We start from the raw sequence: 26,209 nt of genomic DNA, 5'->3' as shown, positions 1-26,209 counted from the left end.
TGGACAAATTATTTGAGATTCTTTTTATGAGCTATCCCCGAGATACTCGGGCATCTGTAAAACAACACTTAGACATCAAAGTTTTTAAAGGTCTGAATAAAGAGTGCACTAACAATCTAATTTGCAGAAGTCACTAGAGTTACAGTGGCTTGATAAAACTGACACTCGGGCTGCTACGGCTTAGCCTCCGGGTCTGGTAATACCTGCCCCTGTGCAAGGCCTACGTTGGGGTATAAATAAGCAAAAGCTGGGTATGCAGCAAACTGGTGTCCATTTCTGAGCTGTAAATGAGAAAAAAAATTAGTCTCCTCTTACACAAAACACAGTCAGTCGTATTTGAATGCTTTTTAGGCATTGCTCTCTCTCTCCAGTTCTCCCTTTTCCCTTCACATCTGTGTCACCTCTGTAGTGCACCAGCCGCTACAGGTCTTTCCTCACAGCACTGCCTGCTCCTGGCTGAGTTGATGATGTGAGAACATGGCATCCGTTTCTGGCAATGCCGTGCTGGGTTGTGCGGCGGTGCGTCGCAGGGCTGGGTAGCACTGGCAGCGCTGTTGGAAATGCTTACGCAGCACTTCTGGGGAGGACACTGAAGACTTCTTCAGCAGCAAACTTTATCCGAGTGCCCCGGTGAAGCGGCGGCTGCTTGTGTGGTGGGAATGAACGAGCAAGCCTGGTTACCAGGCGTGATCTGGCGTCCCTGTGGGCAAGCTCAGCAGGACGTTGCAGGGGGCTAACGGGTCGAATGACCCTGTCAGCTGTGGTCGTGCAAGCTGGAGGTGAGGCGTGGAGCCGGATGAATTGGTTCTGACACCATTCCTGCGTAGATCCTCCAGAAAGAAGTACAGGGCTTTGCCCCTCTGTCGACTGTGAGTACAGACGTTTTGCCAGCACCACACAAGCTGCAGATTTTTCTTCCCTTCTGCGGTAACGTGGTGGTAGGTAACTGAATTTATATGAAGCTCGTATTCCATCACGGTGCTTCCAGTGTGTTATTTACATTATTTTGATACTGCTGTAAAAGAAAGCCTTGTAGAAGTAGCTCTTTCTTTTCATAACTGGAGAAGATGGCATGGTATGTTTTTTGGGTTTTGTTGTTTGTTTTTTTTTTTTTTAAATATCCATGGCTCTGAAAGAAAATAGATTGTTATTTTCCAGCTTGAATAAGGGCTGATGAGATTTTATTATCCACAGCAAATATTGTGCAAGTTCTACATCGGAAAGCATCCGATGTGATTTCATGTGTTCTGCATTTCAGTACCCTCAGAGGAGACAATTTTGTATGGTTCAGAATCAACACCAAATACTGGGAATGTGTTGACTCTATTAATTACTACTTGGAAAGTATCCAGAATACCGGAGAATCTGGAGAGCGGCTGAAACGCTGTTCAGTGTGGTTATGCTGTGCTGTAAGCCTGAGCCTCGACAGTTTCATACAAATTTATGGAGAGGCCCCGTAGACAGATACTCTGAAGATTTGCATTTTGACAATAAATTATCTCTTCATGGCGTATGGCTTCCAAATTACTTTAGCTGCATACTGTGGAGAGGGAAGAATATTCTTGCATACTCAAGAATTCATAAATCCTGCACTGGCTGTGTCGTCTGTGAGTGTGTGCCTGTTTGGGAGGAGCGTACAACTCTGTGGAGTCGCCGTGTGAGCTTGAATAAGCAATTTCTTATTATTTCTCTGGCCAAGTGAGGGTTCGTGTCATTTCTGCCCATGCTCGCAGGCGATGTGTTGTTCCCTGGCTCCAGGCAGTGAGTTGCATTTTTTCGGTTCAGCAGAGACCTCCCGTGCTTGCTGCCCGCAGGTGCGTGAAGGCACAAGTGTCAGGACAGTGAGTGGTTTTGAGATGAACGGGCTGGTTGGGGAAAATCTGGTCACAACGCTACTGTACGGGTGCCGCGGTAGGGAGTAGGGTCTATCAAACGGGGGACTAAGAGAATCAACGGGGTGGATGGGGACATTTAATCTCTTTCATCAGTTGACCATCTTAGGGCAATGTGTGTCTGCTTCTGTGTACCTGTGCCTGTAAAAGTACCTGCTTTTTGGGGACTTGGAATTTGAGAAAGTGCTTATTGAAGGGGTTGCAGCTGGAAGGAGGGCTGTGGCTTGTTGGATCAACCTTGCTGCTTTACAGAGAGGGAAACGTGATGGTAAAAAGGCGCTAGGACTTGAATCTCTCCAGGATTACAATCCTGGAGTTTTAGTGAACTCTCAGTGAAGTCTCTCTTAAAAATACAGTCAGACCATAGTGGCAATTTTGCAGTCTGAGGTGCCTTTTTTTTCTGTTTTTAAATTTTATTGGAACAAGTCATACTGCTCTTGAAGCTTTTTTTTGTGAAATGAAATGGTAAAACACAGAGGCATGACCTCAACTACCCAAATGTTTGTTAACCTTCATAAGGTTAAGTGTCTGTACTCGAGCTCTCATTACAGAATAGTGGATTTTAAAAATAAATTATCTTTCCATACGATTTTTTAAATTAAGACTAGGTTAAAAACAACTTAAAAAAAGACCATTTTTCATGGTCTCATATCTTACAAAGTCCTGCCTAACTAAATTGTCCAACTTTTAAAATCTTATTCTCCGCAGTATACATGAGAAGTTGACAAGAAAATGACAGACGGTTTTTTGTTGTTTTGTTTTTATAGTCAAAGAGCTCAAATACTACTTAAAATGGGAAGTGTGCTTAGTCCTGTATGAAACTGCTCTTGTGTCACCATTGTAATGTGTATTTGTCTGTCATCTGTGTCTGCCTGTCATCTCTCTGAAGTTCTACTGAAATGTATGGGGAAATTAAGACAGTGAAATACGATATAAACAGAAGTTTGGAATTGAGGCAATATGTTAGGGTATCCCAAGTTGGAGCCAAAAAAGTGTATGTGCCACCTGCTATTCTGTATATTCCTCATAATTCCTATCAAACAACTGGAAGTACTTCAGAGATTTTTGCAGAAATGTTCATGTTACACATCAGTTCAGTCGGAGTCGTTCACTTGCTTATCTGTAGATGGGTGCAGAAATGCTGGGGAAGTGTGTTTTGTGTGCTTGGTAAATGAAGAGGGTTTTCATTTGGTTGAGGTCATCATCCATGTGACAGGTACTGCAGCCCACACATTCATTCACGTACATTTTTATATAAGTGTGAGTGGCAGGGCTCATCAGAATTGAGAAGGTGGAGTGCTTATAATATCTAATGGTTGTATTTAGACATTATCATACATTCTGAGGGCGTAACATACCTATTACGAACTTTATACCAGTACTCACATCTTCAGTTATGACTAATTTTTTTTTTTCCAAGAGCATCACGATTTATGATCCTTGTAATATTTGGTTTTCTTCTTACTCTATGTAAATGCTAATATAATATTCACCCAGTTGGAAGGTTTTTTGCTGCCTTTGAGCAAAAACTTTGGACAATGTAAGATGTTACGTGTTACTACAGGGGTTCCTTATAATCTAGAGCTGAACTCAGAAGGAGACATACCGCATAGAAGGTACTTCGAATAACCTACCAGACCTTTGTAGTTATGACATCCAATCTGTGGTGTTCTGTCTCCTGTGTGTAAGGGTGCTTTGAATCGCAAACAGAGAAGAAAAGTTCTCCTTAGGTTTCTGTTGTGTATACACTGACTGATCTCCTTGTAGATAACATCTATCCTAGTAGAGGTGTGCTGTGCTAATCTCACCACCTTAAGAAAAGAACCTGAACTTTGGTACAGGATCCTACAGGTATGTCAGTAAAATGGCATTCCCATGTAGTTTCTAGAATCTTTTTTTACCCTAGACTGAAGTGCCAAGAAGACTTCCTTGAGGTGCCAAATGTTACAGCCTTTGGAGCATGCAGAATAGTATGCCCTTCCCCTTGACTGAATAAGGTATTCATGGTTGCTCAGTGTAAATGACTTCATTTCTTTAAGCAGTTGTTTGCTGATGGAAAAGATAGGGCATATTCCACATGCAGTTGGTGAACGGTTCTTTTTTTTAGTTAGGTATATGGTAGTAGTTACAACTGTGTACCTAAATGTGTACATCTTATTTTTTTGTAAAGTCTCAGTCAAAGCAATTCAGTGTTTGCCAGGGAGTTTGAAGCACAGTTTTGGGTTCCGCACCCCCACCCCCTCCTCCCCGCCATTGTAATACAGAATAGGTATCTGGTAAATGGTTTGCTGTATGGTATTGCATCTGCATTTAAGCACCTGATGCTATCCTTGGTTATCATACAGGCACAGAGAGTAGTGATCTCATCAGAGTAGAATCAGTTTTATGAGCCGTATGATGCAGGCAAATGTATGTGAACACCATTATTTCTGGTTTGTGGGTTTTTTTTTTTTTTTCCTTGAGTCTTGCATTGCTATTCTTCAAGGGGCTGTGGAGTCTGCTCCATTCCTCTGTTTCCTACTGTATTTACCTCTTTTCTGTCTTCAATACAGAACAGTTGGTCCTTGACTACTGAGAAATAAGCAGAAACTGGGGGATATCTCTACTTTCACTCTGGTTTACAGTTGCTGTTGCCCAATCAGTATACTAGGGTCAGATGTTACAAAGGTGTAGAGAAATGTAAGGGTGCATAGTAGATGTATGTAAATAAAATGAAAAAAAAAAAAAAAAAAGTATAATTGAGAACTAACACTGTAATTGGCCGAGACGTTTTGTTCCAGTTTAAGGTGAACTAATACACTGTGCAACTAGGAATTTGGTAAGAGCATAAATAAAACAATAATGTATAATAATAACTATAAGCTTATGTAACTACATAGTAACATAGGTAGCACTTAAGTACCAAATTATGTTGGTTTACATGGATTTTAATTTTGACTTTTTCATACAGGAATAGTCTGTTTATTTCAGCCTGGGATTAAACTTTTTTTTCAGCGCAATAGTAATCGTGTTTAGGATGCAGGAGCCCAGCGTCCCAGTGGGCCATTGCTGTGATGCTTAGGTTTTAGCCTTTAGCTCCTTTCCGGCCTTCCCTGCTGTGGCCGGAGCCGCTGGGCAGCGCATCCCTGCGAGCCGAGCAGGGGAAGGCTTTCGCATCCAGGGAGGAGTGGGGAACTTCCCTAGAAACGCTTCAGAAAAGCGTTAAGGGGAATTAGACGTTTTGCGTTGAGTGTTCATGAAACGTCTGCATCCGGCGGTGGCCGGAGCCTCCCCGTGCGCTGCAGCGCCTCGGCTTTTACTGCAGGAGAGAGGCACCTGACATGGAGGCATTGCGTCTCTTCTGTCCAGTCCCATGGCGATTGGAGAAGTAAGTCAGGGTGTACTTATCGTAATAACTGCTAGGGATTTTAGCAATATTTTAATATTATGCTGCAGGCATTTGTTTTGGACACGAAGCTGCCACTGTTCCACTAAGTGCATTGTTTGAGGTTGTGGACATTCATCATTTCACCACTTGATGGTTATCGGGTAGAGACTGAGCGTTTTTCTCCCAGTCTTTTTTTTTTAATGTTCATTTTCTTTATCTTATAATACTTGAATTAGGACAGCCTTTTTTCAGAGCAGGCATTATCTCATTTTAGTCACATGCCTGTTTTACATGAAGATACAAAAGAAAACAATACTTGGTACACTTGAGGATGAGCTGAATATGACTCATATACTGGCTTCATTCTTTCTTCGGTCAGTGTAAGGCACACACTGGACCTATGGAAGTGACTTACTTTGTAAATGAGGTGTTAGGGTTAACGAACCAGTTCTAATAGCTCCAATATTAAATTTTCACCTAATGTAATTTATCAAAACTAAATTGTTTATAATTAAGGTGGACATGTAGTTTACAGCTGTTCTATACTGTAATGAAGTATTAGTTAAGCATGAATCAGAGGGACCTCTCTGTTATTTCTCTTTTCTATTTTTTTTTTTTTATCTTTGCAACCACACCACTGAATAGCATGTTTTGGATAAACCTGGAAGGTTATCATGACCTGCTCTGTGTGGGGAGATGGGAGGTTACCCAGGAAGAGAGGGCTATGGAATAGCAAGTAGGTAATTTGGTTGAGGGAAGCTCTTCCTTGCATGAGTAATTAATCAGTGCCTTTACGTGCTCATCCAAGCTGTAGCAGGAAAGTGCCCGTTAATCAAGCTGCTCTTTGGTCGTTTGTACTTTTAAATGAGTGGAGGCGGATCTGGGAATCTGGAGTGGCCCCTGTGCTTTCCTCAAGAGGTAACTGTACATCAGCAGTAGGTGAAATAACGTCTTTAAATCATTTCAGAAGTGAGGTGCTGACACACAAGCAAGTGAATTTTAGAGGTGGTTCAGACTGTTGTTAGTAATTGCCTTTTACACTTTTGTTGCTTGCCTCATACTTAATGTAGGAAATACGATGACCAGAAATGAAAAAAGTATTGTGAATTTTGAAAAAATGGTGTCTCTATAAGCAAAGTCAATGGCTTCTGTTTGTTGTTTCCAAGGTAGCCTTATGAGGTTGTCTCTGACAGGTTATTATAAACAGGCGCTGCTCCTCAGGGCAGTGATTGTTCATGGGATGGCCTCTGATCCGTGAGTCTTTCTTCCTGGAGATGGGAAAAATGTTCATGACCTGAAGTAGAAGTAGGCGCAAGAATCTATTATGGTATTAATTTATGTGCATGGGGCATTTCAAGAGGACTAATGGTTTCTTCATTAGACAGTCAGCTTTTGGGGAACCATCTTGCCTTCATTGGTAGACTTCAAATCTTGAATTTGCTTCCTTTTTCTTTCTCTCTTCTTTGTTAACTTTGAACTTCTAAGCTAGAAAAATGTAATTTTAAATAGATCGCAGCAGTTATGCAACACTGTAATTTTCAGCCACTTGGAGTATGCCACATCCTTAAAATCAAATATTAATGAATTCTATAATAAACTATGCTACCACTTATGAGCCTCTACTAGCTGGAAGTAACTTGGTGCTGTGCAATATGTTCAGTCTCAATAGACATCCTGAATATCAAAAATATCTTAAATCAAATCCAGGGGAGTGGGAGCAGGAGAAGCAGGTCCCTCAAGTACAGAAATGATCTTAGTTTGATCACAGGAGGACAGCGGGGCATTTTGAAGCTCCTAAAATGGTCCCTGTCTGAGAGAGGGCTTTGTGCTTCAGCCCCGTCTAGCAGAAAAGCTGGTATTTCAGTGTGGCCTTGGCCTGCTTGCTTCTCCCTAGAGTTCAGAGCTAGATTCCTGTGTTCTGGCCCCAAAATACTGTGCCTGCACTCAGGCAGACTCTCAGGGAGTCAAGAGGTACTATGTTTTTACATCCATAGATTAAAACAGGATGACTTTCTAGAATTAAACTTTAGGAAGGCTTCTGAGGGTCATGAGTTGTGCTATGATACCTCAGCACTAGGTCAGGTTTTTTAAATACCGTGTACTCTCAAGACCTGGCCCTCTGCTTGGTCCTCAGGCAGAATAACTTGGCATGGAAGAGGTTCTGTGTACACCATCTCTGTCCATCCCACAGCCTTCAGCTTCACCATCGTTTTCATAATGGGAAACGCTACTGGTGCCAGCCCCACTGAAATTGTGCTGCTGGGGTACTGGGACCGAGCATCCTGAATGTGGGCGAGAGTGACAGAATAAACCTCACTCCTGCTGAACAATAAACCCAGGCAGACATATCTTTCATGTAGCGTTACCAGCTCTTCCTTTCCATCCTGCTAGACTTACCTGCAACCCTAATTAGAGGGGAGAATGCCTGTCAAAATAACTTGTGACTTCTCCCACCCTTGTTGTTCAGTAATAAATACAGAACATGTTTAGACTCCAGATGCTGTTCTGAAAAAAATGTTAAAGAATATACAGTTTTTAACCAGGAAAAATGCAGCATTTGGTATTTGAGGGGTTTTTCCCCTGTGCTACAGAGAAGGCAGCACCTTGAAGGAACTGTCTTGTGCAAGGTTGATTTTTTTTTTTTTTCTTTTTAATCGCTTTCAATGTGCTTTTATCATCATGACAGAAGTTCTTAGTGACTCATACCATAAAAGCAGCAATGTGTTAATGAGGCATTTACCTTCAAATGCTTGAAATGCCATCTTGAGTGGTTTTAGGTTGTGTCATTTAAGTTGTGATAACTGCACTGTACTTCAACAATTATCTGTATTTAAATTCTGACTCTGACTTTTTGAACCTGTGTGTTAGAATCCATCAGCCCCTAAATACATGATACCTATTTGAAGGCTGTAATTCTGGGCCCTCATTCTTGAAAAATGTTGTTCTAAGAGAATTTAATCAAATAATTTAACCTGTAGGGCTGGAATTCTGCCTTTCGTCATTAAGTTGGGGCCTTTTGACAATGGTGATATTTGTTTCCAAGTTCTGTAAATTCTCGAACTCTCAGAATATATTGCCATGCCTTCGTGGTCAAAACAGTCATTAGTACTACAGATAGAGTTTTGGCCCGCAAGGTAAGGCAAAGAAACAGTAATGCTTTTGTAGTTTTACTGTGGTGGTAACGCAGAGCCCTAGGAGAGCCTCCAGCATTTAAAAAAAGAAGGCACAGTAGGCAGATGCAGTCAATACTCACAACTGGCGAAGGAAGAAGGGCCACCATACTGTGTCACAGCGTGCCCTCAAAATAGAGGCCGACGTGGTGTTGGACTGAGCAGTCGGTTTAATTAAAGAGCAGTGGAAATAACTAGAACACACCGTTAGGCCATCGGAACACCTGCACAAGAGTGCCCTAAATCGTCACAACTTGCCTGAACCCTGTTGGCAGCAGCGCTTCTCCCCGGCTCTCGCTGACCCGTCGCTCTCCTGATGGCACGCTTGTGTAAGAACAGTCTGTCAGTTACTCGTTTTGTTTGCCAGATGATGGTCCTGCGGGCGCCCAGGGGCGGCGTTTTGCCCCTTGCTCGCCCATTACCCTGCCAGCCTTTCACTCTGTGCCGCCGTTCGTTCAGGAGAGGAGCGTTAACGTGCCGTCCCCCGTTGCGTGCGTTGAACGAAAGTCGCGTTGCCAGCGCAAAACTCCTTTCCTTAGACGCGCGCGCGCCGCAGCAATCTCCATTTTCGAACTGGCTTTCCTGTGCTGCCTTCCTGCCGACGGCTGCTTCGCTATTACCTGTGGGGCTGTTGCAGGTGACGTGCTACGGCACTTGCTAGATTTTTAGCTACATCAGGTGCTGTACTGGCAAACCCATCTTTTCCACACGTGGTGAGGTGGTTATTTCTTTTGAAAGGCATCTTGCAACAGCCTGTGTGCTGTGGTGCTGTCAGAAACATATGCCTCACATACAGCGCACAAATCCTTATTATAAGTCAGCCCTGACAATCCCAGACCGCGTGTGCGCTCTGCTAATACAGTGACTAAGCCTTCAGAACCGTAACGTTCAAAGCTCATGCCTGTCTCTTTCCATTTGTCCTTTTGGTGTGGTATCTGTGTTTCCTGTTTCTTAGCCAGTTATTTCAGAGCTAATTAACTTATTTTAAATGAGTGCAGATTTTTTCTCCCCAGTATTTTATTTCTTATATCCCATGTAAATAGAGGTCTATGAAACTCTATTAATTTGCTTCTAAACATGGCACATACAAGGAGATGCCCTGTGACTTGTGACTTCTTTAGTCCATGTATCCTGATAGCTATTACCACTCTGCAGTATGTTTTTAAAATCTGTAATTTGATTAAGTAATGAATACCTGGTTAAGGTACTTAGAGTTTGTGTGGGTTTGTTTTTTTTTTTTCATTACTACTTACAATGGTTGACTCTAAATCAAAGCATTAAATGAACACAAAATGGGGAATTCTCCTTAAAGAGTCCATGTAAAAAAGATGCCTGAGGGATGAACTCTGTTTTCTGTCATACTGAGATAAATTGAGAGGAACTCTATTGAAGTGAGTGGAAGTAGCTCACATTAAAATCATCATGATAGTAGAAAAAAAAAATCTTACAATGGATGTTGCTATCAAAATCTTAACTTTTTTTTTTTCCTTTCTGACACACAGAAACGTTTTGCTGCTTATTCCAGCTTTATCATTTCCAAAATACAAGCTTTGTTGTAAGGAATGAGACCAGAAAAGTGTCTTTTGTTGGGGCCTTACTTAAATAAGGACTGCAGATGGCTTTTAAGTAACTATAAAATGAGAATAGTAAATGATAAGGGCCAACTTGTGAGAAGAAGGAAAAAAAAAAAGGCAGACACAAAAAACATCTGAAAGGGATAGTGGTGGAACTTTGTTCAGCTATAGATTTGTTACTGTATACCTGACTTAATGTTTCACAAAATGGCAGCATGGTTGAGGTTGGAAGGGACCTCTGGAGGTCAACTTGTCCAACCTCCCCTGCTCAAGTAGGGCCACCTAAAGCTGTTAGCCCAGGACTGTGTCCAGATGGCTTTTGTGTGTCTGCAAGGATGGAGACTACACAATCCTCCCTGGGCAACCTGTGCTGGTGCTCAGTCACCCTCACAGTGAAAGTATTGCAGGCACAGAAATAAGAAACTTGACCCGTATCTTGATGTGACTGTCACAATGATCTCCCAACACGAAAAGGAGGCTGAAAGAGTCAAAATTATCATTGGCTGCATGGGAAGGAGCACAGCCACTAGAAATGGGAAAGCAGTACTGCCCTGAGATTTTGCTTGAATATTCTCCCCCAAGTCTGGACCCAGTGGTGCAGTGAAGTATACAGAAGTGCTCTTAACCAGGGAAGAACCCTAGATAGGAGATTTAATGATGCCCGTGTCTAGCAATTGGATAAGCTTGTTGGACTAGATGACCTTTAAAGGTCCCTTCCAACCCAAAGATTCTATGATAAGCTGATCACTCACCAAAGAGTTATTTCATAATCCATCTTCTCCCTCTTTCTACTGTGAAAGAAAACGGATTAGGAAAAGGTTTCCAAAGATTTTCAGTGATGCGAGCAGACTTAGCAAAAGTTCATAGATATTCAGAGAGTTTCAGGAAGCTTTTCATGGCGAAAGGTTTGGGTGCTGCAGGGAATCTACCGAAGTTGATTCCCTGTGGTTATCCTGCTGGCAGCTACCTGAATGGTGCTACCTTGCTGGGCAGGATGGAGAAGAGAGGCTGTCTTGGCTGCTGAAAGGGCCTACGCTTTCTGGCAGCTCTGGGGGTGGGAAAGGAGCTGTGCAGCTGCCTAAGGATGCGCAGTAAAGAGCACTGCCGTGCCCTGAGAGCCGATTTCTCTGTAACGGATTCGTAACAACCTGATGAAAAGCCTTACTGGGAAGGAAGAAACGGGCTGTGTGTCTTGTTCTGAAACATGTTGCCAGAAAGATGAATAACTGAGCTACCTGACAGCTTCTTTTGGAAATATTAAATGAGTTCATATGCGACTGTGTTTTGCTGAAGTTGCATTTTTAGGGCACAGATGTTTTGCTTCCACCTGTACTGTCAAGCAATAAAAAGTTGGATGATCAAAAGGTTATATTCAAACAAACAAACAAACCCCTCAAAACCCAACCACTTTACATTTATCTAGCCTGTGTGATCCCCCCTCCTTGTGTGTTGGTTTCTGAGTCTTTTAAGGTATAATTGGGTCATCTTCCTGGCTTTCTCAGTACAGTCCTTAAATTGCAAAAATCCTATTGACTTAAAGGGAATTGGTATTTCCTCCTTAAGCTTTTTTGGCATAGTGAGATTTGAGGTTCTAAAGGGATCCACTCATTCCAGATATGGGAGCTAAATGAAATACTGAATATCTTACAGGCGGGCAGCACTCTTTGTAAGCATACATTTGTCTGTCTGTTTTCTTGCACATGGTTGTTAGCATGTAGATGGGTGTAGTGTGTGGCCAGGGTCAACTCACCAATATAGGATAGGTATTGTATGTTGTTTTGTTTGGGTTCATTTGCAGAAGATTCCTAAATGGAGTACCAGAGTCAGTGAGAAGGTCCTTAGAAGTACTCACTGTCTCTTCAAAAAGGATATGCAAACCCCATTTTTACCACCCTGTATTAAACTGAGATGTGGTTAGTGTCTGAAGGTGTAAATTAGGTAACCAGTGTGGTGATAGTGAGTAAGTTCCTGAGTTTACATGGGTTTGTGACAGTAATTGTAAACTATGCTTTGACTTGAGTAAGGTCTTAATTTATGCCAGTACTGAAAATAAGCTGGATAAATTCAGTCCCTTAGGTGCATGAACACAGTTTGTGTACTGTACAGACTCCAATACTGATAGCATCAGGGCTAAAAAAGCTTAAATTGTTATTAATATAGGACTTGCATGAGGTGAATTGACTGGATCTGATGTATGACTGTAATTATATGTTGTATTAGTATATTGAAAGTATACTGTATCTTACTAAAAATTGCATATTATTTTCTTCCATTTTCAAGCAGTTAGTTTGCCTGCAAACTCATAAACTAATGCAACAGATTTCCCCAGAATAACCACAGCATATCTGCTTCATTTTAGCAAATGCATTATACGGTTACAGGGGACTTCAAAGCTGTGAATGTGGAACTTGCACTGACTTTCATCAGAGAACCAGACCTAAGTCTTTGCAGAGTCGACCTCTTCTCTTCCCAAATGATCAGAGCATTTGGCTCCACTTACTGGGTTTAAACTTTGTTTGTGATCTGTATTCTAATAATAATATATTTTTGCAATAGTTGTTAGGAAAGAAAAGGCAGTAAACAGTCTTGAAGGAAAAAAACCCACAGCCCTATATGTAAATGTTGCTGGACTCTGATACCTTCTTTAAAATAGTTCTTAGTTTCCATTTCTCTCAACTGAATGTCCTTTTCTGACCTTGAACATTTGAGCACTTACTGAGGGTTGGCATGCCTGGAGATACTTGCTGCTGTGGTATCCTATTTCTCACTTGACAGTCTTCCCTCAGCCTTTACATCCTTATTAACTGAGCTGGTTGTGCTCTTTGCAATCTAACTGGTGACAGTGACCTGGAGTTGCAGGGATAACTGGGAGGGAAGGACCTTCTCATGGCATTCATAGTGCTGCGCTGCCCCGTGATGCTCTGCATGTTCACCCAGGCAAACTTCTGTTCACAGCGGTGGAGCTTAATCATCTACTGGGCCTGTAGATTAGTTTTATTAACAGGCACGTACTGGATCATTAGTTCAGGTTCATGGCTTGATCTTAACACTTCTCCTATTCTCTTCCGACAAGTGCAAACATTTTATAAATACTAAATGAAGTGAAAATGGGATTCAAAAATGAAAATAACGCTATGAAGTATGAAAATCATGTTTACGTAAGTTAGTAGTTGGAGGAGACGTTTTCCCAAGTTGCTTTTTGAAGCTTTTTTTTCCCCTCTAATTTTTCATTACTTTTTTCCCCTCTGCATTTTAAAATCGTAGTTATTTATTATGCTCGGTATAGAGTTTATTAGGTGCGCAGCAGATAGTTTACAACTATCAACTTTACACTGGATAGAACAATTGCAGAAGCTCACTTTGCGTGTTAGGATGCAAAACGAGAAAACTAACGTTCCTCAGCTGGTCTTGTCGAAGCAGACTATTTGAGGGAATGAGTTTTCCTTTCCGGCTGTGCAGGCACCGTGCTCATTAATGGGAGCAAAGGCAGAACAACCCACCTGGCAATCCATTAATGGGGCTTTGTAGCCTTTCTGTTTATGAGCAAACATGGCTAATGACCCATTAGGCTAGCAGACTCTGCAGAGAGCCGTGCCCCTTTCGGCTTGCCAAAAAGACGGCTAGTACGCCATCCAGCCTGCTCATTTTCATCTGTTGGGCCCTGTATCTGGTCATGCTAGCACTTACAGCTGACGGAAAACGGTATCTTGAGTTCTCAAAAGCTGTGGGAATCGGGCCAGTGCGTTTTGTTGCTTTGTCACAAACCTGCAAATTGTAGGCAGAAGTCGGAGTCCTTAAAATTCATACAGAAAGTGAGGCAGGAGGGCTGCTGTCTCTTAATATTGGATTTCTAACAGTTCAGTATAAATGTTTCCTGCGCATCTAACAATGAATTGTAATGGACTGTAATTATATGGCATGAATACGTGCTGTATTTTGATTGGAGATCCATTGCTAATTAGTTCAGTGCAACTCTGAACGCTGTAACAAAAAAAATGGTGGCTGATTTACACATCTGGCTTGAATTTCCATTCTGCAATAAGATGCAGCTGAGGTTTTTATTTTAAAGCTTGTAGAGGGCTTTTGTGTACGAAGTCGCTGACTTCTGTAAATTCTACCTTTTGATTTCTTCACAATCGGTCCGTTAATGTCAGTGGAAGCTTCGTGCCTCATTCATGGGGGTGTCTAGACATGAGCATCTCCTACCAGTAGCGATGTTAGCGGCTCCTTCAGCGCGGAGTGCCAGGTTTGTGTTCCCCGCTAGAAACCTCACAGCGTGGCACGGCGTTATTACTGCTTTTAAAAACCAGCTCGTGCGTTGGCGGGGCCTCAGTTGGGCGACAGCCGCGTATGAATCCCGGCTCCGTTCTCGAGGCCGCTGGTCACCCTGCGGCAACTGGTGAGGCTTAAAAACATTACAGGTTTGGATCTGGGAGCGGCGCAGGCTGGGGCGTTATTTATTGACGGCTACGAGGCATTGGCAGTGACATGAGATGCTTCTTAAAATTTGCTTTTTGTGCAAGGTGAGGTAAGGTGAGGTGATGTGAGGGGCTGCTTTTCGTGCAAGGTGGGAACGTGGAACAGCATCCTCCCAGCTTACAAACCTGAAAATGTTGAGCTTTTAACCAGTGGGGTTTGGCTTTTAAAAAAAAAAATTGTCTGGATGGGTTTAAATCGGTGAACTGGTTGACACTCTTATGATTGTTCTGGATTATTTTCCCCACTTAATGGTGATGAGATAATATTTTGTTTAAGCAAAACACCACCAGTCCCTCCCATTACCAGTTTTGTTTATTAGGAGTGCGGAAACTCTTGTTGTTTTTTTTTCTTAAGATTCTGTCACTTTTGCCTTACCCGTGGAGGTGGATAGGCTTCACCAAGCGGCAGTGTTGCCGGAGGTCACAGCTACTGAAGGAAACAAATTAAGATACAGTATGTTAATTTGTTTTCCCTGTCCTTCAGTCACAGTGAGGAGAGTCTAAATATTTCAGCGACTGAGATTTTGGGTTCCCGCTCCTTGCTAGACAACAACAACAACAAAAGCTATTTATAGCAATAACAGTTCGCAGCGATACAGCAGCCTCAGACAGCTATAGGCAGCGTCTCACCATGACCACGAGTGTTAACTGCTTTTGCACTGAATGCCTCTGTGAAAACAAAGAGCACTGAGAAATAAAGATCAAAGCAAAACCCAAAGAAAGATTTTTTTATTGCTATGTTTTACTTTGCTGGCAGACCAGAGCAAAGGTTTTCTGAACATTTAAAAGATGAAAAAGGTGAAGAATCCCAGAAGCGATTTATCTTGAAGCGAGATAACTCTAGTATTGATAAAGAAGACAATCAGGTTGGTTCTCGGTTCGAGAGTTGCTGAAATTTGTTCTGTTTTTGAAGGTGGGCTGACTGATGTTATTGTTGTTCTTTTGTTGTTGCTCTCCTCCTCCCCTGCCCTCCTGCCCCCTCCCCGCCTCCTTCGGCGTACGTACCACCGCGGGTCGCATTGAGCCCCGGCGTGGCCGCTTCAGCCGTGGCAGTGTGTGGGGTTGCATGGGTGGTTTGCTTGGCGCAGGACTTGCTGCATGCCCACGGGAGGGGGAATGCCGGCGGCGCCGGGCTGCGTGGACGGCTGTGTCAGTCGCATTTCTCAATGTCTCGCCTGTAGCGGTTGTTCTGCTCCCTACAGCTTTCTCCTTCTGTTATACCCAGTTAGAGTTGGATTTCAGTATGGGCCGATGATAAACTGATGTAGCCCAAAAAGGAAAGAGGGGAAAAAAAAAAAAAAAAAATTGAAAAAACACAAATGCCCTAAACAAACATGTGATGGTGAGGCCAGGTTGAAATTTTTTTTTTTAAAAAAACATCCTAAATTAAGTTTTGACCAAAAATAAATCAGTTTTGTGTTTTAGTTCCCTTCCTTCTCCTATGCCCTCACCACCTTTTACTGTCTGTGTAACTTGCTTGTTGTGCATGTACTGTGGCAGACGTTCCCCCTCTGTGTTGCCTGTGCCATAACACTGCCTTACCTTAGGTGAGCCCGATGAGTAGGGGAGCGCCAGGGAAATGTGTGTGTTTGTGCTGCCTTTAAAAGCGGGTATTGTGCTGTTTCGATCCAGTGCAAGTTGTGTATGTGGAAAAATCAACAACAAAAAAATTCAAAAAGGGTTCTGATGTGAATTGCTTGTATGAGAAAGTTCTCACAGGTAAGAAGAAAGCATATACTTTCTTTGCCTAGGTTATATTTGTGGAGGGACCTGCCAGTGAGTCTCTCATTGACACTCTCCTTCATGTTTTCAGTAAAAGACTTGATTTTTTTTTTCCTTTCTTTTTTTTTTCTTTTCTCTTTTTTTCCCTTTTTTCGTTGACTTTCAATTGTACGTATAACAGCCTTGCCAGTTATGCTGCATCTGAGTTGGCTTCGAAAGCAAAACCCAAACATTTTCAGGGTGTGATGAATATGGGGATCAGCCAAAGGAAAGCAGCATGACCCATCTCACCAGGTGCCTGGGGTGCAGGGAGAGAAGGGGCAGTGCTTGAAACCCAATTGCCAATGAAGCATTTCTTGCTGGGGGTTCTCTTCTCCTCTCATCCCTTCCACGGCACAGCCATTTCCTGCACTGTGGTTTACCGGGAGGCACAAATGGCCATTCTTTTCCCAGCGAAACTGAAGTCCAGGGTTCCTTTATGGTGTGGAAATGGTTAAAACTGTCATCCCGAATTTTTGGGACTTCTCATACACATAGACTTTGGTGGGTTTCTTCTAGGGTTTGCAGCTTAGCTCTCACTGCCTAGTCTCCCTCTTTTCTTCCTCAATTTCGTAGGTAGCTCAGTGCTGCCTGCCCTCCTGCTCCTCGCAGACGGTAGGAGAGTGGAGAAATCTTAGTAGTTGAGGGCAATGGCACTTAGGCTTGGGGTGAGAACACCCGATTTTAGGACGGTGAGTCCACAAAAGCCATGCAGAAAGCCTTGTTTTGGCCACTTACTCTACAAACCCGCGGTGGGTGTTTGTACAGAAATCCTTGGGCACCCTGCGAAGTGGGGCGCTTCGTGCAGGAATGACAGCTATCGTTTTCATGCTTCATTTGTTTAAGTGAACATTTATTATTCTCAGATGACAGTTACTTAATGGCAGTTTTTAACAGCTCAACTTATATAACCCTCCTGGTTTTCTTTCTGCTCAGCAAAACAGAATTCTTCCATTTAGAGATGACAGACGAAGTAAATCAATTGAAGAGAGAGAAGAGGAGTATCAGAGAGTGAGGGAGAGAATATTTGCACAAGATGTGAGTAGTTGTTTTAATTGCCTCTTTAGTGCCATACCTTTGCCGGTAGTCAGATAGTCTTGTCCCCTTCCGAAACGAGCACTGCAGCTGGACTTGCCCAGTGGATCTGGAGGTGACAGGAAAGGGCAATTGGCGCAGAGGGTCCGAGAGGAGCTCGAGAGGTGCGGAGGTTGGCTTCTGGAGAAGGAGGTGATGAGAGTTGCAGGGAGAAGGGTAGAGGAGCGATCAGGCCCAGCAATGTTGTCTGGGGAGTGCTTAGCCCGTTTCTTTGAATGTTCGTGTTTGTGTGGTCTAGGTTTCCTTCTTTCTTCCCCTCTCTTTTGCCAACCAAAGAGCAGTGATTTTTTTTTAAATGGACACTCTCAATAAGTTCAAATAGCTGTGTTATTTCATATTTCTTTTGAGCTGGATCAAATTTTGTAAGCGTCCTTCTGCAGAGCCTCCTCGTAGTTTTGTTTCTTTGGACCAGTGCTCTGGCACTAACACACTTAAGAACAAAGAAAAGCCAGAGGTTAAACATGGAGTTGCCCAGGTATTTTGAAATGACCGATTAAGGAACTGTATTTCTGCCGTCAGAAAGAGTCGGTCATATTGTGGATGATTTTATTCTGAAAGGAATAAAACAAAATAGGCAGTATAATTCCTGCCTTTATCAAAAAAATCAGAACTTGCGCAACAAGCTATGATGCTAGAGGAAAACATTTAAATATGAAACATCCGTGAGCAATACCTCATGTTCCTGAAGAAGGAAGAAAATCATAATTTGCTGTAATACTGTAATGACGGGGTTGTAAAAGGAAGAAAAGGAAAAAAAAGTCAACATTTTATTGTTTTCTCTCACATCTCAGCGGGAGCTCTGCCATTTAGAGGAATATAGGAATAAACCCAATTAAAACTATTACTGAAAATCCTATTTGGCAGTGTCCTTTTAAATTAAAGCTGTTCATATGTTGCAGGGCTAATAGTATTATTTTAGATTTATTTTGTTCTGGTTCTGGAGTTGCACACATCCAAGTTATTTTTCTTCAGCAGAATACATTGTATAGTTTTAAGGTGTGTGTTGTCTCATTTATGATAAGTAATCTTGCTTTTTAATAAGTAGCTTGCCGCATCTACATGTTATTAGCCTGGCTTTTTTTTTCTTGACTGAGACAATTCCAGGAAAAGCAGAGGCCCTTCAGTTTATGTTTTGCTTTCTACATGCGGGTCTGATGTAAATACTGTCCCAGTATATATGGTAGCATTACAGAGTCGTTCAAGAGCTGCAAAAGCCTCTTTGCAACCTGTTTCCTATATTCAGGTTGCTGTTTCTGGCTTATTACGAAGGAGTTTGTGTAAGACCAAAAAACCTGTGGGTTTTGAAGCAGACTTCAAATGAGGCAAAATGTTGTTTAAAAATACCATATGGAAAGCTGTTGCCAAAATAATGCAGTTTCTATCACAAGCAGCAGCTAGAAATGCCAGGCTGGGAAACAGAGGTGGCTGGAAGAGTGTGCTGAGACTTACTCCACAACGTGCTGCTGGTTTTTTCGTTAGATACTTGTATTTTAAAGACAGGCAAGCGGTGAGCATTTTAATTGCCCGCAGCAGGAGGTGGTTGTGGTCTGTTGGGTTAGCATCTCCAAGTGGCAAGGCCTTAGCAATGGCGTGGTTTGTGGCAGGCATTTTAAATGGGTCGGGAGTGAGCAGTTTTAAAGATGAGCAATGTTAGGTGTCTCTCCCTCTCTCTCTCGTATCCGCTCATTTGCTCTCTCTCTCTGCTATTGCAGGTGTTAGTGAGCATCGTAGCGCAGTGAATTTCAGCAAGCTGTACTAACTCTGTTAACAGGAATATGTGTCTTAGCTGAGCTTTTTTGAGTGGAGCGCTTCTCACAGATACGAGGTGTTTTGGGGATGATGGCAGTGTCTGTGGTGGTGGACAACGTCATTTTTTTCAATTTTAGTAAAGAGCAATGGCTTCCTATTATAGGTAGACACTTACTGCATGTAAGACCTTATAGTTTTAAAATCCTTTGCAATCATCATTTCATCCAGTTCTCCCCAGGTTTTTCTGAGGTAGGTACCTAAGCCTTGTCATCCTGCAAATTATAGATGTAGAGAGAGAGACAGGGAAGGATTAATCATATGGTATTTTTAATATCTCTATACTGGTTACACAGCTGTAGTCAAGCTTTGTCAGTGCTTTGCTTATGAACTTTAGCAAATGGATTATAAATACTTCTAGAGTATGCATGAAGTGAGCTTGCATGAGAAGTCTCCAAAGGGCAGCCATGAAGGTCAAGAGTACTGCCATAACTTGTTGCACCTAGCACCCCTCTCTAAACATGTTTGAGGTACCCAAAACTCTTTGCATAACGTATCAGCCCAAAAGTCAGAACTCTGAAGAAAATTTAGGAGGAAAACGTAGCCTGGTTACAGGGGCAAAAAATGCCATGCATGTTTCAAATGCTGTGAAAGATGTCTTAACCTGGACCCAACGTACCAGCCAACACAAAGTTTGCTTGCCCTTCCTTTGATTTTGCAGCACTCTAATGTGCCAGATATCTTAATTTCCAAGTGAGAAAGTTTTAACAAAATAAATATGCTCATGAATAATGTCACCATTATGATAGTCCTTCTGATGATTAATCTGATATTAGTCAGTTTAAATTATACTTTCTGGCAAGTTTTCAATCTGTTGTGTTGGCTATCATAAATTTTGACAAGGGGAGCTGGAAGTTTTAATGACTCCTGTCGTGTAGAGTCACGGCAAGTGGCGGGGATTGAGAAGCATATTAATGTGATATCTTAATAAAAGGATTAACGAAGAAATAAATAGTTAATAAATGTGATCATTCCAGATCACTAAAGTAAAAACTGCAAAATACACCTCAAACTGTTCTGACTGCTAACAGTAAAACAGCGCTGCATGAGCTCCGTTATCCTCAAAGCTGTTTTTAAGGTTATTTTTTAATTCCAAAGCCTACAACATTCCTTTCTAAAACAATGTTTTTGTTGGAAACTTAGTTTTACAACAATTTGTGAATTTTACGAACAAGTGCACTGGAACAGATGACCTGGAGTATCTGGGTCTTGCAAAGAAGTTGTTTCTTTTCCGAACTGCTTTAATTCTTTTAGCAGGTTGAAAAGCAATTGTCCAAGAAAGATAAAGAACAATTTAAAAGAATTAAAAAAAGTATAAGTTGTTTTTTCCCTGTGCGTTAATTTAAATTGTAGATTTAACGGAGAATCACAAATGCGTGCATAAATGGTACACTACTTTTGGCTTTTAAGCATGCAGAAAATTGATTCTAAAGACTAGCAATCAAATTACATAGGGGAAACTTCATTCTTCAAGGTTAATGCAATGTATAACCTCATGAACCAGAATCACATAAGGACCATCCATTGTTCATAAATGTGTTCTCTAGTAATCATTGTGTAGTCACTGAAAAATGTAGATGTTTTATTACTTACACAAATTGCCCATGGTACACATGGAACTTATTAAAGGAAATACATGTGCTTTTTATTTTTTGTTGTTAATTGTAATGGCTATTTTTGATTAAGGAGTGTATTCTGAAGAGCCAGATGCTTTAGATAAAATAAATCATGACTCCTCTACTTAAGAAGACCCTGAGGACCTTTATCACTGACTAGAGTCACGAAAGAAATATTTGAAAAGGTGTCTTTAGTCGGTCCTATCCTTCTAGTAGGAAAAGACTAGGAAGAAGAGGGTTTAAAATTAGTAAAAACAAAACAAAGATATGCCTCGTGTTGACTAACCATAAACCCATAGGTACTAAAACTCCCATACTGCTGTACTGAGCCTTTGTTTGTGGCTGCAGATCAAGCAAGAAGCATTAGTTGGAAGCCTGAGATCTATCATGTCTTGTTAACGGACGTGAAAATGATTACCTGATGCTATCCACTGCAGGATATTGCTGCATGTTAATAGTTATCTATGTTGGCTAATGTAATTAAAAACAAGAGCATGAACCCCCAGTATACCTAGCACACTGACAGACCTGATGCACGTTTTCCAATTGAGACTTTAAAAGGTTCTGGGAAATTGGAAGAGTGAAATAGTAATTTCATAAATGACAGTTAGTTGTACAGAGCACCCTAATGGAAATCTTGCATGCAGAGGTCTCCGAGGAGGTGGATTTGTAGGTAATCTTGCATAACTTTACTCCTTTTGTAGGTGTGTTGTCAGTGTCTTTGAGTATACAAGAGCCAGGTGTTTTAAGAATGTTTTTGATGGCAGCTGTGCTGTGCACTTGAGCTTTCCTGGTGCTTTAAATTGAGCATTATTGATGCTATAGATCAGGAAAGCGAGTCCTGACCTTGTAGTAGCTAAATTTGCTATCCAGAGCTGCTTAGCGATTTGATTTTTAACAGCAAGAATAACACTATAATAAAGAAGTGCCTGTCTTCTCTGCTTCTCAGGCTCATACCTGTACTGAAAAATAGTTTCCGGGGATTGTGTGGCCCTGTGCCAGCATCATCAGCCAGGAAGACAAATGGAGTTATTGCAGACTCTGTCTTTAAGCCTATAACGCAGTTGATAGTGGTTCCCATCAAGAAACGGAAAACGGAGCAGACCTTTCCACTTGCTTGATAGAATAAACACCTGGGATTTAAATTTTGCTTTATCACACACAGAATCACTAGCTTGGAAAGGACCTTTAAGATCATCAGGTCCAACCATTAATCCAGCGCCACCATGTTCCCTAAACCATGTCCTGAAGTGCCACATCCACATGTTTTTTGAACACTTCCAGAGATGCCAACTCCACCACCTCCCTGGGAAGCCTGTTCCAATGCCTGACCACCCTCTCAGTGAAGAAATTTTTCCTAATATCCCATCTAAACCTCCCGTGGTGCAACTTGAGGCCATTTCCTCTTGTCCTATCACTAGTTACTTGGGAGAAGAGACTAACACCCTCATCGCCACAACCCCCTTTCAGGTAGTTGTAGAGAGCGATAAGGTCTCCCCTCAGCCTCTTCTTCTCCAGACTGAACAACCCCAGTTCCCTCAGCCGCTCCTCATAAGACTTGTGCTCCAGACCCCTCACCAGCTTCGTTGCCCTTCTCTGGACACGCTCCAGCACCTCAACATCCTTCTTGTAGCGAGGGGCCCAAAACTGAACACAGGATTCAAGCTGCGGCCTCACCAGTGCCAAGTACAGGGGCACGATCACTTCCCTGCACCTGCTGGCCACACTAGTTCTGATACAGGCAAGGACGCTGTTGGCCTTCTTGGCCACCTGGGCACACTGCCGGCTCATGTTCAGCCGGCTGTCAACCAGCACCCCCAGGTCCCTTTCTGCCGGGCAGCTCTCCAGCCACTCCTCCCCAAGCCTGTAGCGTTGCATGGGGTGGTTGTGGCCGAAGTGCAGGACCCTGCACTTGGCCTTATTAAACCTCATACAGTTGACCTCAGCCCATCAATCCAGCCTGTCCAGATCCCTCTGCAGAGCCCTCCTACCCTCCAGCAGATCAACACTCCCACCCAACTTGGTGTCATCTGCAAACTTACTGAGGGAGCACTCGATGCCCTCAACCAGATCATCTATAAAGATATTGAACAAGACCGGCCCCAGAACTGAGCCCTAGGGAACACCGCTTGTGACCGGCCGCCAGCCAGGTTTAACGCCATTCACCACAACTCTCTGGGCTTGGCCATCCAGCCAGTTCCTCACCCAGCGAAGAGTAAACCTGTCTAAGCCACGAGCTGCCAGTTTCTCCAGGAGAATGCTGTGGGAGATGCTGTCAAAGGCCTTACTAAAGTCCAGGTAGACAACATCCACAGCCTTTCCCTCATCCACTAGGCGGGTCACCTGGTCATAGAAGGAGATCAGGTTGGTCAAGCAGGACCTGCCTTTCATGAATGCATGCTGGCTGGGCCTGATCCCTTGGTTGTCCTGCAGATGCCCTGTGAGCACTCTCAAGACCAACCGCTCCATAATCTTCCCTGGTACAGAGGTCCGGCTGACAGGCCTGTAGTTCCCAGGATCCTCCTTCCGGCCTTTCTTGTAGATCGGCGTCACATCTGGGACCTCCCCTGTTAACCAGGACTGCTGATAAATGATGGAGAGTGGCTTGGCAAGCTCCTCCGCCAGCTCTCTCAGTACTCTTGGGTGGATCCCATCAGGCCCCATGGACTTGTGGGTGTCCAGGTGGTTTAACATGTCCTTGACTGCTTCCTCCTGGATTATGAGGAGTATATTGTGCTCTCCATCCCCATCTTCCAGCTCAGGGGGCTGAATACCCTGCGGATACTTGGACTGGCTGTTAAAGACTGAGGCAAAGGCGGCATTAAGTACCTCAGTCTTGTCCTCGTCCTTGGAGACAATGTTCCCCGCCATGTCCAGTAGGGGATGGAGATTCTCCTTGCCTCTCTTTTTGTTGTTAATACATTTGTAGAAGCATTTTTTATTATCCTTTACGACTGTGGCCAGACTGAGCTCTAGCTGGGCTTTTGCCTTTCTAATTTTGTCCCTGCTTGACCTAACGAGATCCTTGTACTCTTCGTGAGTTGCCTGCCTCTTCTTCTAGAGGTGATAAACTCTCCTCTTTTCCCCGAGTCCCAGCAAAATCTCCCTGTTCAGCCAGGCCGGTCGCCTTCCCCGCCAGCTCTTCTTATGGCACATGGGGACCGTCTGCTCCTGCGCCTTTAAGATTTCCTTCTTGAAGGCTGTCCAGCCTTCCTGGACCCCTTTGTCCTTCAGGACTGTCTCCCAAGGGACTCTCTCAACCAGTGACCTGAACTGGCCAAAGTCTGCTCTCCGGAAGTCCATGGTAGCAGTTTTGCTGAGCCCTCTCCTTACTTCGCACACAAATGTCCCAGGCTCTTTAAAAACTTGGGGGGAAAAAAAAATCCAGACAGGTACATGCCCCTGTGCTTTTGTACCTTCGTGGGGACACAGACTAGTACTCTGGTCTATGCAGAGGTTTCTTCTCACTTTTGTGGAAGAGTAGCTACAACACTGCTTTGGAAACGTGACTGCAGTGAAGTCAATGCACAAATGCCTATCATGAACCTCAAAGTGAAGACACAAGCCCCACAGCTGAGGGTTGTACAAGCCCACAGGGTGATTTCGCCATGCTTGTAGGTAGGTAGACTATGCTGAAGTTTGCACAGCCGCATTTGCTAATGAAACGTTGTGAGTAAGGTACATAAAATGAGAGAAGAGGCAGTGTCATACTGTGACGCTATGTACAAAGGATCCCAGTGGTTTTAGGTGAAACAGTTTTGTCTCTCCTCTCAGCCCGGGGTGAAACCCTAGGTCTGCTGCCGCTGGTGGGAATTTGGTCCCTGGCAATGGAGGACTTGTTCCTGATACCCTGAGGCTTTGTGCTAAGGAGGGATGCACTTGCCACCGATGCGGCCCAGAGCATTGCGTGTTTAGTAGCAGTGCAGGGTGGGGGCGCACCTGGGAAGCCCACAGAGCTGTCAGATGTTCCCTCATGTGGATGCTGGGCGGGTGATTTACAGCTCTAAGGAGAAACCTCATTGCCTTCTCAGGGCTAAATTCATTCCTTGTGTAAATTGATGGGCTGGCGCCGGCTGTGGTGCCAAGGGAGAACTTTGCCCGTGCATCCGCTGGAGCACTGGGAAGGAGCAGGATATGGCTTCTGGCGTTGGCCAGTGCTCCTTGAGTAGGTCGTTAGCAGACCCTTTTCAAAACAGAAACGTCCCAAATCTGTGCATGTCCCATACCTTTAAAATTTGACACAGCTAATGATGGCATTGCATGATTCTGTGAGCTGTGTCCTGTTGTTAGAGAAGTGATGGGCATGATCTTTGGTGCCCTCCACCCTTTGCCTGCCTTTTGTTTAAATTCAGTGCAACTCCTGACTGTCCTTTTATCTGTACCTCATGGAGATATAATCCAGCGACAGCTACGAGGCACTGTGTGTAGTGAACATGAAATAGGAGGGAAATTAAAAAATCAAAGAGGGAGAATTACTCATGGGAAATTGAGCACAGCTTCATTTCTCTGCATAAAAAATTAAGTAACACTAAAACAATTATACACTTGCCAATAGGATTTATTTCGTCCAAGCCCTTCACCTTTCTCAGGATTTAAGTCCTCCAGCAGAGAACCTTTTTGCAATAGATTATTATTGTTGTTAATACTACTACTAAGATGATTATCATAATTTTATATCTCAATGTGGGTATGACTTTCCTCTCAAACCATAAAACGTGAAGTCACATAGTATTTCTAAATACTGCAGTATCTTCTCTCCCTTTGAAGAACTTGGTCAATTCTGCATGCTTTCCTCCTGTTTGTCCTTCCTTACCTGCAGCTCTGTGCTACTCTGCAGTCTTTATTTTGAGGTGGTAGGGCAGACCAGTGGAACCTTACATTATGTAGGAAAAGTGTTTTTTTCCCTTGGAATTGCCAGTATTTTGCACATACCGCTGCCTTCTGATCTCAAGACCGAGAAGTTTCAGTTTGTTTCCAAACTGAGACCCCTCATTGGCAATGTGTTGTAATGCATGGAATTTATTTTACTGGCCTGACCTTACTCTTGACCTTTTTTCCCCTCTTGTCTTCTGCAAATGCAAATGATGCATGAATTGAAATCCCCTTAAGCCTGACCAGGGGAGATAATTCTAAAATCAAGGAAGGAATTGGAACAGCAGAGAATATCTAGAACGTCTGATACAATGCCTTTTTTATTTTTCAGTCAGTTTGCTCCCAGGAAAACCTTTTTGTGGAAAACAGGTAAAAAATAGCTTTTTTTTTTTTGTGTTAAACTTAGCTGTTTCTTTCTCTTATTATTTTGTCTGTCTATAGTTGTTTATCCTAATGTGAAGGCTGTTGAGCAAATTTGTAATCCATATGATCTGCAGTGTTCTTCTACTTTAAGGGGAGGGAAAAGAGATTGCCTTGTGGTATTGTATCTGAGCAGATAAGGTGTTACTGCTGCTTTC

At 42.9% G+C, this 26,209-nt stretch overlaps 1 protein-coding gene across 2 annotated transcripts in view; it reads left to right on the top strand.

The window, feature by feature from the left end:
- ARPP21 (cAMP regulated phosphoprotein 21) overlaps nt 1-26,209 on the top strand; it is a 106,183-nt gene that overhangs the window by 12,050 nt on the left and 67,924 nt on the right. For both annotated transcript variants that reach the window (XM_081996654.1, XM_081996653.1), the window contains 3 exons: nt 15,239-15,347; nt 17,179-17,280; nt 25,963-26,000. In XM_081996654.1, coding sequence (XP_081852780.1) covers nt 15,239-15,347; nt 17,179-17,280; nt 25,963-26,000 — 249 coding nt within the window. The remainder of the gene's footprint in view (nt 1-15,238; nt 15,348-17,178; nt 17,281-25,962; nt 26,001-26,209) is intronic.

The sequence above is a fragment of the Phaethon aethereus genome (assembly GCF_964289735.1).
Source record: "Phaethon aethereus genome assembly, chromosome: 2".
NCBI classification, from domain to species: Eukaryota; Metazoa; Chordata; class Aves; order Phaethontiformes; family Phaethontidae; genus Phaethon; species Phaethon aethereus.
This window is presented reverse-complemented; position numbering and strand designations above follow the sequence as displayed.